Here is a 14,175-nt window from a genome sequence, read left to right on the forward strand (position 1 = left end):
CTCACTGTCAATAAGGGAGGGTTTTGGAGCATCCTCCCAGTCAGTGGAGTCTTGAACAAACACTTAATTGTGTAAAACAGAGCTCACCACCAGTCTGTGACTGACCTGAGCCATGGTTTTAGCACTGCAACTCCAAATATCAGCTCTCCCTTGTACACAGGTCCTGGTTGTGTAATTATTACCTTATACACCTTTTGGCTCCAAAGCATTCATTATGCATGAGTAGTATTTTGCTATTATATGATTTAGCTCATATTATGAACTGCATCATAAACTACACCAGACTGCATACATGTGTATTCACACATGAATACAACAAAAGAGTATTTGTGGAAAAACTGCTCTCATTCAAAACCCACATTGCACCCTGATCCTTTGGAAACATGTATATGCCTTTAACTTTAAATGAGTACATTTTATTGTGCTGGAAAACAATTGAACATTAAAAAGTTAAACATGCACAAGGCTATGCAAGATTAAAGCTTCAGGCAATTTTGTTATTTGCTATTCCAGCTCCAGAACTATACCTTTGTGAAAGAGTGATGATAGCTGAAAGAAAAATCCCCTTTTAAGTCAATGGCATTGACCTACAGTCCCCATCTATCTCTGCATCTCATAGCTACTCAACCCATTTCACCTTATCCAATATGCTATTACATGAAATACCAAGGCAAGGCTAAAAAAGCATTTCTTCATCTGCAAAACCTGGTAGTAGACTCCTCCCTCTACATTTTTTCTTGGGAGGTATCCTAAAAAGCATACTGTAGGAACATTTCTGGAAATCATGAGGCTTTACTATCAATGCACTCTGGAAAATTGTGTAGAATTTGGCAGCTGTTTTTCCTGTGGCAGCTCTATGAAGGGCACTGGAGCCACAGGACAGTGAGGGCTGAAGGATGGATGGGAATGGAGAAGGCAGACCAAGTGTGGGCTTGTACACATGCAGAGCTGGAAAACATGACATATGAGGTAGATGGGCCATGAAATGAAAGGAAAAAATGTAGCATGTGCCTTAGGAGAAACTCACATGATTTGACACAATCTGAAGAGAGGGAGATGACAAACACAGAGATATTACACCTGAGCCACTAACTATGCACTACATAGGTCCAAAGTACAGAAATAATTCAACAGGCATATCATGAACCGAATCAAAGGTTAATAAATCCTTATTTTTTCAGAATCAAACTTAAAGTTGGATGCACATAATAGGAAAGTTAAAAGAACAAAAAAAGTAGGAAGAAAACCCAAATAAGTGAAAGCATAAAAAACACCCAAGCTGTTCTGGGACCTCTGTAATTGTTACCTTTAAGCCCTTTCCAGCCAGAAGCAGGACATGACGGGCCAACTGACAGGCTTGACGAAGCCCTTGAATCTGATCTTCATTCTTAATTTCTATGTCGTCTCCCCAGTCTGGTACAACGCCTGTCGTCACATAGTCTGGCTTCTTTATGTGCTTGGAGAAAAAGGATTGAAAATGAAGATCAGAAAACTGAGCATGACAATGGGATCATTTTCTCAGATATTGCCTCCTGCTTCATGGCAGCTTGCCCTTTCTGTCGTGGTATCGACCTTCCTAAGCCATCAGGGCAAACCCTCAAGGCTGCCTCAGTATTTCTTCCACTGCCCTTTTGAACTTAACATTGCCTGTTACTACTGACTTACACAGTCTGTTAGCCTTCCAGTGCTGAAACCCCAGATACTGCAGCTGACTTCCAGCACAGACAGTCTCAAGTTAAGAAACTGGGAGAAAGACTTTAAAACTCTTCATTTTCTTTTGCAAAGAGGGGCATTTCTACAAAAGGCATCTAAACACTGGAAGTGATGGGACAAACATACAGAATTACTCTCAAAATTAAACCTGATCAAATCCTGCGTTTCTCATTCAAATAAAACACCTATTGAACAATCCATGAGATTGCTTTTTGACTAAGAACCTTAGGATTCAAATGATTTTAATTTAGAGGCTTTTACACATTAATCTAGTTCATATGCTGTGTCTAAATTTGTCCATCTACAACATTATACAAAGGTATCCCAATTTGCTGCCAAGGAAAATGTAGTAAACCTCATTTTTTCCACACAAGAACTTCTCAGCCCTTGTAAGCGGTGAATTTTTTTTTTAATTCACATCAATTTAACAATGTTTATAAACATGAAAGCTAATAAGAACAGTAATGCCTTGCACAGAGTTGGAAATGCACTTTCTGTCAGAGGGTCCTGAGCTGTTTCACTGGCTGTGGAAGAATCCCTTTGCCCATGACAGCCAGACTGATTTTCTGCCATGCTGGCCACAGGGTGAGTTTTGCACTGACTTCACAAAGTACACAGTCAGTCAAGCTGGCAGGCAGAAAACAAAGTAGGCATTTTGGCTACAAAACAACCATACAACAACAGGGTGTAGGAGTAACAAAGAGTGGGGCAACTGATGAACTCTATTGGGACTTGAAATAGGAAGGCTACTGTTACTGTTACAGGTATTTTATGTCCAATCTGATAAAAATGATGAAATTATCTTCAACAAACTTATGTCAACAGAATTTCAGATCCCATTTCTTTAAAACGAATGCCATAACAACTGTAACAACCTCCTATTGCAGTAGTTTGGGCCTTAGTCCAAAAAGAGCCAACCAAAACAATGCCATTTGTTAGATTAGCAACTCCACACACAGCATCACCCCTGCTGTCCCCTTGGAGGGCACTCACCTATTAACTGAGACATGATCCTACTGACCTCTAAGAACTGTGAAGGGAGAAGCTCAAAGCAGAGTACATACAAATGTCCATGTGGACAGTTTCACACCAACATCTTAAAAAACACTGTTATTTCAAAAAAACACTGTTATTTCAATGTAATTTTGCCATACTCTGAATAAAAGTAAAAACTTTGCCGTCAACTTTTCAGAGTTTATAAATGTGGACTGATTTTTAGATGTCTGAGAACTCTGATCTGGGAAGACAACTTTTCATTATGACAATGTATTTCTTCCTCTTTACCCTAAAAGAAGCATCTAAATACAGAAAATAAAGTTTTGAAATTCTATGATTTTAAGCTTTTGAAAATAAATAGAGCATGTAACCCTATGTTCTCCCTGCACACAGAGCTTCCACAGTCTCTTAGGGCTAAGAGCCCTACTTCCATCATTCTTATCTCTTTTTCTATCTAACAACTTTTTAGTATATCTGGCTCATGGAAATGTCCTACATTTGGCATAAGAAATCTATATTAAAATACAGAACAGAATTGTATAAAGTACTAATGCACATCCTGAGAAGCACTGTTTAGAAAGGGTATTTTGGTTTCCTTTGGCAAAAGGAAAGACACTAAACAGTTAATCTGTATGCTGTAATTAAACAGGGGGAAAAAAGAAACGGAAAAAAAGGAAACGAGAAGTGGAGCACATGTTAAATTTGCATTTGCATCAAAAAGTCCCTTTTGGCTTTAAAGTAAATAAAACCAAAAATATATGTTGCAAACAATAAGAACACTCAGGCACAAAAAAGACAAGTTTAAAACATGCAGCAGGACAGCTACCAGCAGGTATTGTACGTTCTTTTTCTGACATAACCAAATAATAAAACCATCAGCAAAATATAAGCATTTTATAATTAGCTTGCTAGAGATTTATACAGAAGGGGACTTAGATGATCATGAATGGTTCCTACTGACTTCTGGTAAGACAGTCTACCATTGCTTCAAACAAGAATCTGGACCCAGAATTGTTGACAGATGATTATAATACTCACATTTATTCTACTATAACTAAACAAGCCCCAGGTTTGAACTCCCCCATAACTAAATACATCACTGTGTTTAACATGGAAGACAGCTGGACATCAGCTCTCCTATTTCAAATCCCAGACCAAACAACAGGACAGTGATCCAACCCCCAGCTGTTGGACAACAAATACACTTGATCATGACTGCAACCAAACTCTACACTGGCTGAAGAACAGATTAGGTAACAGAAATTGCAGTACCTTAGGAACTTGGTGAGCTGGAGAAACCATGGCTGGCCAAACTACGCTATAAGCAGCATTTCTTTGTCCCTGAAAGAAGAAGCATCTTTGCTGATGATTGCTTGAGTGCCTGTGCAGGTAGTTATGATTGCACAAAGAAAAGATTATGTGGCAGCCAGTCAAAGAACCTGTTAATAGATAAATTTAAAAATATTAACATTTTTACAAAATGGAAAGTATGCAAAAAGAAGGGCATAATGTGAAACAGAGCACAGAAGTCATGTAGTTGCTGAGGGTAATTCAAATCTTGTACCATTTAAGAAAGAGTAGAAAGAACAAGTAGAAATGGAGAAAAAAAAAACTTTCCCAAACAATACTTTGAAGCTTAATAAAATACCAAATCTGTTTTGGCTTGATGCATTAAAAAGCAGTGTGGGTAAATTCCCCACAGTTTACAGACAGGAGTGATGCTCTAACTGGCCTCTGCTTGGAGCAATTTGCAGGGCTGCACTGTCCAAGGCTTGGCAAAGCAGTTGATAAGACACAACAGCAGGAAAAGAGAAGACAACAAAGGAAGATTTAATGTTACTTCATACAATATTTTCAGCTGTATTCTTGCAGAATTGGTCACAGATTTGAGCATAACAAAGATAATGTTGCTCTTTGTCTTGTTGCTCAAGACACAAAGAATAGTTCATTTTGGTCGGGGGGCAATAGAAGAAACTTCAGGAGATATTTTTATCTTGGCCGGAAGTAATTGAAGGCATTAAAAGTGCAATTTATTTGGAGTATTTGAATCAGATTTCTATTTAATTCTCATGGGCATTTGGAAAGTTTCATAGCTCAAACTTAGTTGTTGGGCAATGACAAATTTTGCACCCAGAAAAAAAAAAAGGATAAAAGAAAAAAGAAAAAAAGGGAAAAGAAAGGGCAATTGAGGCCCAAAGGCTCTCAGAGACATCAAAACCAAAATAATCCACCACAAAAGACAATGCTAGCATCAAAACCAGGAGATTCAAAAGGATTATTGACACTGCCCAATTACATCACAATTACAGACAGTGTGTATTTCCACTACTCAAATGTTCTACAATATAAACAGGGTTTTTCTCCTGAAACACAAGTTTACCATAACAGTTGATCTGCTTCTGAAAAATGTCATTATGTATACAAATACAAGAGCAATCTTGTGGCAAGTAATCCAGATGAACAATTATTCTTCAGTAAAAAGTTTTTGTTTAAACAGAAGCAACTAAACATTTTTATATCACAGAAATTAAGAAATTAATCTACTGCATATTTTGTAACTATGTAAAAATGTTTATTTCCATAAGACTTTCTTTCACACCTTGCATGTTTTTTATTCTATTGTACTTCCTTCCTTTCCTTTGGATGCATTTATCATGTTCAGATGCAGAAAGTATCCTTCCACATGTGCAATCTTTCAAAGAGAGCCCTTTTACTCCATGACATACAGAAGATTTGAGTCATGCTCAGTTTTGGAGCCCCAAACCCAGACTGAAAGAGTCTTATTGGGTTTGCATTAGAAATGTTTCCGACTGTCTCTTTGCACTGGTCAGGGTCACATTTAGATACCAATGTCTGAAAAGTTAAAGCCTAGATGTAGAAACTTATACTCAAGCCAATTTTTACTGGGTTGTTTTTGTTTGTTGGTTGTTTTGTTGTTGGGGTTTTTTTGGTGGTGGTGATGGGTTTTTTGTTTGTATTGTTTGGGTTTTTAGCTTGGTAGGTTGGTTGGTTTATTTGTTTGATTTGTTGACAAATAACAAAGTGAAGCTGAAGGGTGAGGTTCACCTCAAGCTCTCAGTATAGCCTAAATACCCAATGGAAGCTGCCTGCTTCAAAAGAGAAGAAAGTATCTCCAAGAAAGTGGAGCTGCTCAGTTAACAGAGGGCTGGATTGATGTGGCAGCCCTATTAACTGTAACTAGGATTTAAACAGCAGACTCATAATCTGCTTTCCTAGAGTCTCCTTCACAAGAAAAAAAATATCATTGTCCAATTAACAAAAATCACCCAAATATACAAAAAAAAAACCCCAGAAAGGGTCACCTAAACTGCAACTGTAAGCATGTCCTAAAAGCCCAAAGCATCCTACAAACTCCCTGTCTGGTTTGTACTCATTTCTGGAATCTGGAAGCACAGAATCTGCCAAGGCAGCAACTTTTGGGCCATCAGAAAGAGCAACCACTCTGACAGTGTAAGCCAAGGTGCCTCTTTTACAAAGTGCAGTTGAAGTACCTTGCTTTTAGCACAGCTAAAGGTACTACAAATATATTGAAATCCCACACTCACTGATGTGGTTAGCTAAAGTCCACATGGACATCAATATGTGAACATGTATTTTAAATGCTCTCCTTGATGCCCAGAATGCTCCCCGGACACCTTGTAGATTGTATCACAATTTAACTGGGGAAGAAAAGGTGCAAGTATGCTTGTCAATTATTCCAAATAAGCTCCCCCAAATACACACTCTTAAATACATTAAACCATATTCATGGGTGCATGTCTATCCACTAGCTCACATTCAGAAGGGATACCTTTTTATTCCAAATAAAATTTTTACCTCTATTCTCCCAAAGATACACTGCAAGTGTTGTCACAAAATAACAGGATAATAAGGTACTGTAGCCTGTTGTTATTCTACTAACCACTCATTATAAACCAGATGCATACAAAACTATCTACTACTTGAACAGATGAAATGAGACAAGCAAATAAGTATCACCATTCTAAAATACAATTCCTAAATTATATTACAAGAATTATAAACACAGGGCAACTAAACCTTTATTTGAAATATAAAAAAATATAAGAGAAAACATTCTTCTACAAAGTAAAAATAAAATTAAATAAAATGGCATTAAAATACAATGAAGTTACTGGTCTATAATGAAAATCTGGACTCCATCCACACACTTCCTTCCTTAAGAAGGCCTTCTAATGCCTCCACAGTGCCTTTTATTTTTCAAGCTCCGTATTCCCAGCTAATTTGATATAGCAACATCATCAATCACCTGAGACAGGAACAACTGTCTGTATTCTCCAAGTCTGGCTCAGAGGTTCCCTCCTCCCCATCCCTTACACCCATCAAAGCTTTTCTCAGTGCCTTTATTTACTTCTGCAACACTGGTGCTCAAGCACATCCTTTTGTTAAGCATTCTGTGTATACTAATTACTGTAAGACAGTTCATACACATGGCATTTATGCATCTTCCAGCAGAAACTGCAGCCACAGCAGAGCATGGTGTGTGAAGCTGGGTAGGCTGGTAACAGACCAGCACAGCCAGGACACAAAGTCAACCCTTTAGGTGTTTATTTGTTTATCCTGCACCCCAAGAGCAAGGCCAGGTCACCAGAAGGAGTAACAGAATACTGACTATGAGCTGCACTAAGAGAATGATCAGCAGCATTCCTGAATCCCATGGGCTGCACGGAGCACAGACAATCCCTGCCCACGGCTCCGTCAGTGAATCCCTCTGTGCCGTCCGTGTGCTCGCCTGAGCCCTGCATTCCTCAGCACACCTTCCACACCTGCCTCTGCATCAACGCTGTCAATAAGCACTGGGAGCTCTTCTGAATTACCACATGAATTTATCTTGTGTGGAAATTACATTTCTTTTCCTTTTAAATGAGTCAGTCGGAGCAGCTGAATATGGCATTCTAGAATTATGATGGGTGGGAGCATTTTTAAGTGACTGATTTTGCAGCACAGTGTGCCCTATATTTATTAGCCTTTTACTCTAGGGCTATTTTAATTGTTATCTGTTCATGCATGTTACACTATATAATGAAATGCTCTCATTTCACTCCTAGAGTGGAGAGTTTTTTATGTGTATCTCTATTAATGACCCTTAATTAAGTTGATTTTAGTAATTTAAATGTGATTTTCCTCTGGTCAAGAAGTATTTTTAACAGGAGATGTTGAGAATGAACTCTCACATAAGCCCTTTCCTAATGCTTCCTGTTAAACAGTTACAGCAATTTTTCAAGCTATGTTTCCAATGAATGAAGTGTGGAGTAGCTGGGCAAAAACCTGCTCATTTACATGAGTCATCAAATGTGATTGTTAGCAACCTTTTTTTGGTATTTATTAATGAAAGATTTCAATTTTCCAAGCAATTAACAAAAATATCACCAATGGATAAACTTCATGACAGTTCTGAGCTACAATAAATACAAGGGTGCCTCTTAAAAAAGACAAGAAATAAATTAACATATTTTTAAATAATCACAGTCACAGTATCAACAGAAGCAGAGTACCAAAATGATTTAAGATTAAAAGAATTAACATTCAAAACTATTTAGGAAATAAAATCAACTTGCTCTTGATAAAGTTAACAACATCAAAAGCATTGTTCTGACAACTGTTCTCAAATTATGTGATTTAATCTTTCTTTTTAAACTGAAAAAAAAAGAATGACTGTAGAGATTTTCTTAATATATATTCATTTGGAGGTAAAACACTAGAGATCTTTAATTTGGCTTGTCAGGTAATTTTAATACTCTGGCATAATTTAGGTTCTTCTTTAGCTTCTTCAAATACTCATTTTGCTGAAACTTCTGAGGATTAAAGCTTAAAATGAGGTATTAAAAATCACTAAGGAGAACAATATGTGGAATCCAGCCAAGGCAATGAGGTAAGAATACATAGCTTCTTTCTGCTAATTACTAAATGTTCCCATTTTTCAATCCAAAATAATGGCTGTGGTTTGAAAGACCTTTACTTGTAATTGTAACTCTAACTGTCTAATAAAACACTGACTTTGTAACCCCCCTGCTGCAAAGGTATGTCCAAGCTTCAAAAATAGGATGGGAAAGATTAAAGGTTCTTTCCAGCCCTGTGTAACCTGTGTAGCAGAAGACCAGCTCACATTTCACATGCAATAACCTGCGCATTTGCTAAAAAAAAAAAAGAAAAAGAAAGAAAAAAAGGAAAAAACCTCCAAGAACAACATAGGGAAATGCCTGAGGCAGAAGTTGAAACTGATTGGGCAAAGTAGAAGGACAAGAGCCCTTGAAATTAAACAAAAGCAAATTCATTCTGTTGACAGATGTTGATTACATCAAAGCCATGAAAGAACTTTTTTTTTTGTTTCTCTTTTTTTTCCCCTTTTTTGCAACTAATACCTCCACATTTCTGTACATTATGAATATAACGTATCTTAATCAACATAATCCAACACATGATAATTCTCAAATTTGGTAAAATTATATTATAAGAAGGTCTTAATGACAGGCTTCTCCAAACAAGAGTGTATTCACATGGTCATGTCTGCATACCCGTGCTGGTCACGCCATCATCAGCCCCTTACTTCCAGGGGTTAACTGCTCTGGCAGCCAAATAAAATACAGAGAGCGCTGTGTAATTATGGAGACAGTCAAAGGGCAGACTCTATTTTGAAATCTATTTGCACAGACAAGGTCTTCCAATTTCGCTTACAGGAAACAAGCTGGTAAAGGGGGTCTCCTCCTCTCCAGATGCTTTCCACACGTTTTTCCCACATCAGGAAATCGTGGACATGGACACCATGCAGGACTGTTTCCTGGATTGCAGAACTATGTCATTACAAGGAGAAGAGCAAGTCCCTGCTTGTGAGAAATATTTCCTCCTAATTGGATGTATTAGGGGAAAGCAAAACCCATCAGGACTACTGAAAATGTGACTAGCAGTAATTTGTAAACAGGACGCAGCCACAGCTGTCACGATGGTACTGGAAAAGAGAAAGCAGAAATGAAAGGGTAAAAACACTCTGTTTTTAACAGCATGATTGGGGAAATGAAATATTCATCAGGATAGATGTGACTTCAGTTACAACAGCAACACACTGGTGAAAACTTCAACAACAGCATGCTTATGACCCTACCCTGATAAACCGAAACACAGGCCAGTATCTTGAAAACATTATATTCTAATTGGTATGGTTTTATTTAATTTTTCTGGAAATTAACAACAGAATTTGTTTAGTTAATAGAGGCATTAACAGAACTGCTCTTGTTACTCTCCTAAGAGGCAACGAAGCATAGCAATAGTCGAACAGCGACTGACTCCGGGGGAGAAGAGTCAGCCCCTGTGCCAGCATCACTGTGACTGCCCCGTGTCACTGAAAAAAGTCTGCTTTGGCCCTCAGTTATGCTCCTTGCTAATTACAATCCTGCCCTTACTTCATGCAGAGTGGAACTGGGCAATTTGTTGGCTACATGCCAATATAAATGAGTTTGTAAGCTTACAAGCTATATGGAAACAGATTTTGTTTTGCTTTACTTACTACGATTTAGTCTAGACTAACAGACTAAAATGATGAATCAGTGCCTTCTGGAATAGTGCTGTGCTTCTAATTCATTATTCAGTCAAACTTAGGGCCAACAAAATAGCTGTTCTGCAAGTTGGTAAACTGGGAAACCACAGAGACTCAGAACCCCTTCTATTTACAGGAAGGATGACAGCCTAAGGGTACTTCATCCCAATAATAACAACATTCAAGTACCGGTGCCCAGGTCATGACAAGCCATGACCCTCCCCATAGCTCCTTCAGGAAGCTGGCTTGATGCCACCTTTTATCAGCAGCAACTGACAGTGCAACTTCAACAAACAAGAAGAAAAAAAAAGTATTATATCCTTAAAATCTCCTTTGACCAGTTGAGCAGTTACAGAACTGTATACACACAAACACATAGTCACACCAAGGCAGTGTAAAAAATAAATTAACTGACTGAGTAAAATTCTGGTATCATTAAATAGTACTTCTCCCTTTTATTATAGGACTTAAAAATACAGCGTACAATCTAACTATAGCTAAGTGATATTCATTACTATAGCAAAGGAAATGGACTGTTTGTTACAGAACAGGGGATCAAACTGTGCAGACACAGGGAACAGAGCATCGCAGTCCTCCAGCACAGCCTTCCTTCCCACTGTTATTTCTACTACATCTTCCCTCTCTGACAGAAAAACGCAAGAAGAAAATAAAAAGACAGTGTTGTCTAAAGCAATATCACTGCAAAATGAGATAAGTCCAGTACAAAAGCTGCACAAAGCAATATTAAGGGTTTCAATCACAGTTACTATCAAGGGAATTTAGGCTCCAGATCACAGCATCTGGCAAGTTTCAACTTCTCTGACTAGCAGGAGAAACATTCCTCTTATGTTACTGCATTCCTTTATTGAGTAAATTAATTTATCATAAAATGAATAAATTAGAATGAGAAACATATCTGTTCAGGCTTCCATATTTAAATACATTTTCCAAGCACTTTCTATCAATCTTTAGATTTTTTTAAAAGATTAGAGAAATTACTTTTGCTTGAAAGACTGGTTATTGTCTTCATGATTTTGATTTTGTAGGGAAGAAACAACTATTGGAACAAGTTAGTTTTAAAAATAGCACTTGTTTCAGATTAAAAAAATAAGCTATTCAAATAGTCCTTATATACATCACAATACCAAATCTAATTGTTTATATGCACCCACCCACAGCTCTAACATTCACTGAATCCTACTGGGTTAAAATCTTTTCAGGTGCTCTGTGAAACAACTGTTTTCCGACTGGCATGGTTATGTCCTATACACATGCCTGACACAATATTAAATGTGAAAAATAAATCCTACTTTAACCTCTAAAATTTCCATCTGGAATGGAAAAAATATGTCTGGATCACCATAAAATCCTTAAAAGGTTTCCCACCCTTTCAGTAGGCAAGCAACATTGCTGAAGTAAGAGTAATCTTTGCATAGGAAATTTAGGAATGCTCCTGTACATTGTATCAGCACATTCTGTGCAGCTTGACACATGGGAAGAGAACAGGCAGTCAGTCCTTTTTCTGCACTATTTTCCATGCATCTACAGCCAAATCTCTAAGGACACAAGATGATTTCTGAATCACAGGTCAGTCTTACCTCAAAATTAAGGAAAAAAGTGCACATGGCCAACAACTTTGGGATGAATACCTTAATAAAATAAGATTACATTACTACTCATTTGGTAAAATTGACAACTAGTAGTATTTCTTGCCTTGTGTTAAAAGTTGTTAATTACGTGTATTGTCCTGTTTTCACCTGAAAACACAAGTTCTGTTAGGACAGTAAGTGTTTACTGAGAAAACAAGTGTAGATCCTTTGCTAGGGTGATGAGTCTAAGGCTGGGGAATTACATCCTGTAATCCAGATTTCAAAATACAGGAGCACAGGGGTCTGAGAGCTTACAGCTTCTTCTGCTAAACTGCTGTGGTGGTGGTAGAAATAAGCTCTTATTTTTATTTCAAGAAAATGCTCTGCACAAGAAGATGTCTAATCAAGAGCTTGCTGCAGATAACTTGTAGCATCCTGATTAAAACATTTATTTTTAAACCCGTCAGTCATTACCATGTGCTATTTATGCGTAACTTGGAAGCTTATTCATAAATATGTGACATTTGGGTCACTGAGTGAATTATAATGATAGAATTATGGATCAAATTTGGAAGAGTAGAGTATAGTGTTTGGGAGACGTTTTAAATGTTTTTAAACACCTTTCACTTATCTCCTTGCTTAACATTTACAAAGACCTCTTTTTAGCATAAAAATCTGTTTCTCAAACAGTGATACAGGAAGAAGTTGTTTACATTTTCAGAAGTACCAACATACATCACTTATGACAAAAAAACCAAGCACTCCATAAGAAATGCTCAATCACTGTCAATCATACACACTAAAATATACATAAACCAAAGCATGTGGTATGAACTGTATTAGACTCAAACTGAACAGAGAATTACAACTATAACAAACAAAACCCAAATAATTACTAGTGACTCACAGGCCTATTTACACATCTCACCAAACTATTGGAAAGGTAGGTAACCATAGAAACCTGTCAGCCTAAATTCAGCACTTTAAAATTTGTATTTAGTTTAAAATGCTGACAATTCTGTTTCTATTTGACAAAATTCATATTTTTAAAGGATTCAGTTTTTGCTTTGGTGCTTAAATAAATGCCTAAAATTATTTCATTTACTGGTTACTAATAATTTGCCTTTTATATTTGATTTTACCTGAGCAAAAATTGCAGTTTACTCTCAGTAATACAAAATGTTAATATATTTTAATATCGCAAATTAATTTCTAACATTTCTTTAATGACTGAAATTAAATAACAATATAAAACAAACACTTCTGCACTTACTATGAAATGTTTTGCGCATGGACTTTTTTAAGCTGCACACCAGCAGAAAAAAGAAATTACTGAAATTAACTGTTAAAACTGAAATGCTAATAGCCTTTTCAACTTATACTTCTTTTTCACTGACAATTGCAATTTGCATGGCTTAAAATTCAATACTATCATTAGTACTAATGTCCTATATTTTACTTCATAATCTAAATGAGTAAAATATTATTTTTGTAGTTCACTGGCTCTTATACTTAGGCTGTAATGTTCAGTGTGTATTTCATTATGTAGATGAGCAATGGAAGTTGTCTAACATGATTTAAATGGGTCAACAGTATTTTCCTATTCACATTAATCATCCAGACAGCCACACAGAAAAAAAATAGCCTTGAAAACTAACCTAGGAAATCCCTTTTTATCAGAGACTCTTCGCCCCGCTGCACCAGCAGCAAGCAGCGCTCCGGGCGCAGGGAGCCCCGGGCAGGGGCGGCAGGGCCGGGCCCCGCTCCCCCGGGCGCGCTCGGCTCCCGGCGCTGCCGGCCCCGTGCCAAGAATGATTCTCGTCCCGCCACGTTCAATGGGAGCTGTGTGTTGACAAACTGAGCAAATCTGAATCGGCAAAATTCATTCTTGGCACGGGCACACACAACTGTGCTGAAAGCAAAGGCGCGCTGCCCGCTCCCTGCACTGGCAGCCGGCTCCTCCTGGCGTAAACACACTTGTCAGGGCTCCCGCTGGAGTCAAAGGACACGGGATGAGGCCGTTTATTGCCAATTGTTTATAAAACACACCAAAATTAAGGGTTCTATTCTCAAGCCATGTAACCACCATCTACGGCCCACTTCATATATGGCAAATGGCAAATAAAATGGCAATTTATAATTAACATGGCCCTTCTGTAGAAAGGAAAGCTATTCTAATAGATGATAAAGGGGAAGAACATAAGTATAAAACAGGCAGAAAGTAAAAGAATTATTGTGTACTAAACATTTAGACTAATTTATTAAAAAACAAAACCAAACCTCAAACTCAAAACAAATGAACAAAAC

General features: G+C 37.5%; 1 protein-coding gene across 3 annotated transcripts in view; it reads right to left on the reverse strand.

The window, feature by feature from the left end:
• Window positions 1-14,175, reverse strand: part of METAP1D (methionyl aminopeptidase type 1D, mitochondrial) — a 43,582-nt gene that overhangs the window by 17,463 nt on the left and 11,944 nt on the right. For 2 of the 3 annotated variants that reach the window (XM_058028317.1, XM_058028319.1), the window contains exons 1-3: window positions 9,424-9,694; window positions 3,982-4,148; window positions 1,307-1,456 (exon numbers count right to left, since the gene is read on the reverse strand). In XM_058028317.1, coding sequence (XP_057884300.1) covers window positions 1,307-1,456; window positions 3,982-4,148; window positions 9,424-9,487 — 381 coding nt within the window. In that variant the 5' untranslated portion in view covers window positions 9,488-9,694. Of the gene's footprint in view, window positions 1-1,306; window positions 1,457-3,981; window positions 4,149-9,423; window positions 9,695-14,175 lie in introns of those variants that run through there. The other variant, XM_058028318.1, reaches the window with a different exon arrangement.

This window comes from Melospiza georgiana, chromosome 7 (assembly GCF_028018845.1).
Source record: "Melospiza georgiana isolate bMelGeo1 chromosome 7, bMelGeo1.pri, whole genome shotgun sequence".
In the NCBI taxonomy this organism is placed as follows: Eukaryota; Metazoa; Chordata; class Aves; order Passeriformes; family Passerellidae; genus Melospiza; species Melospiza georgiana.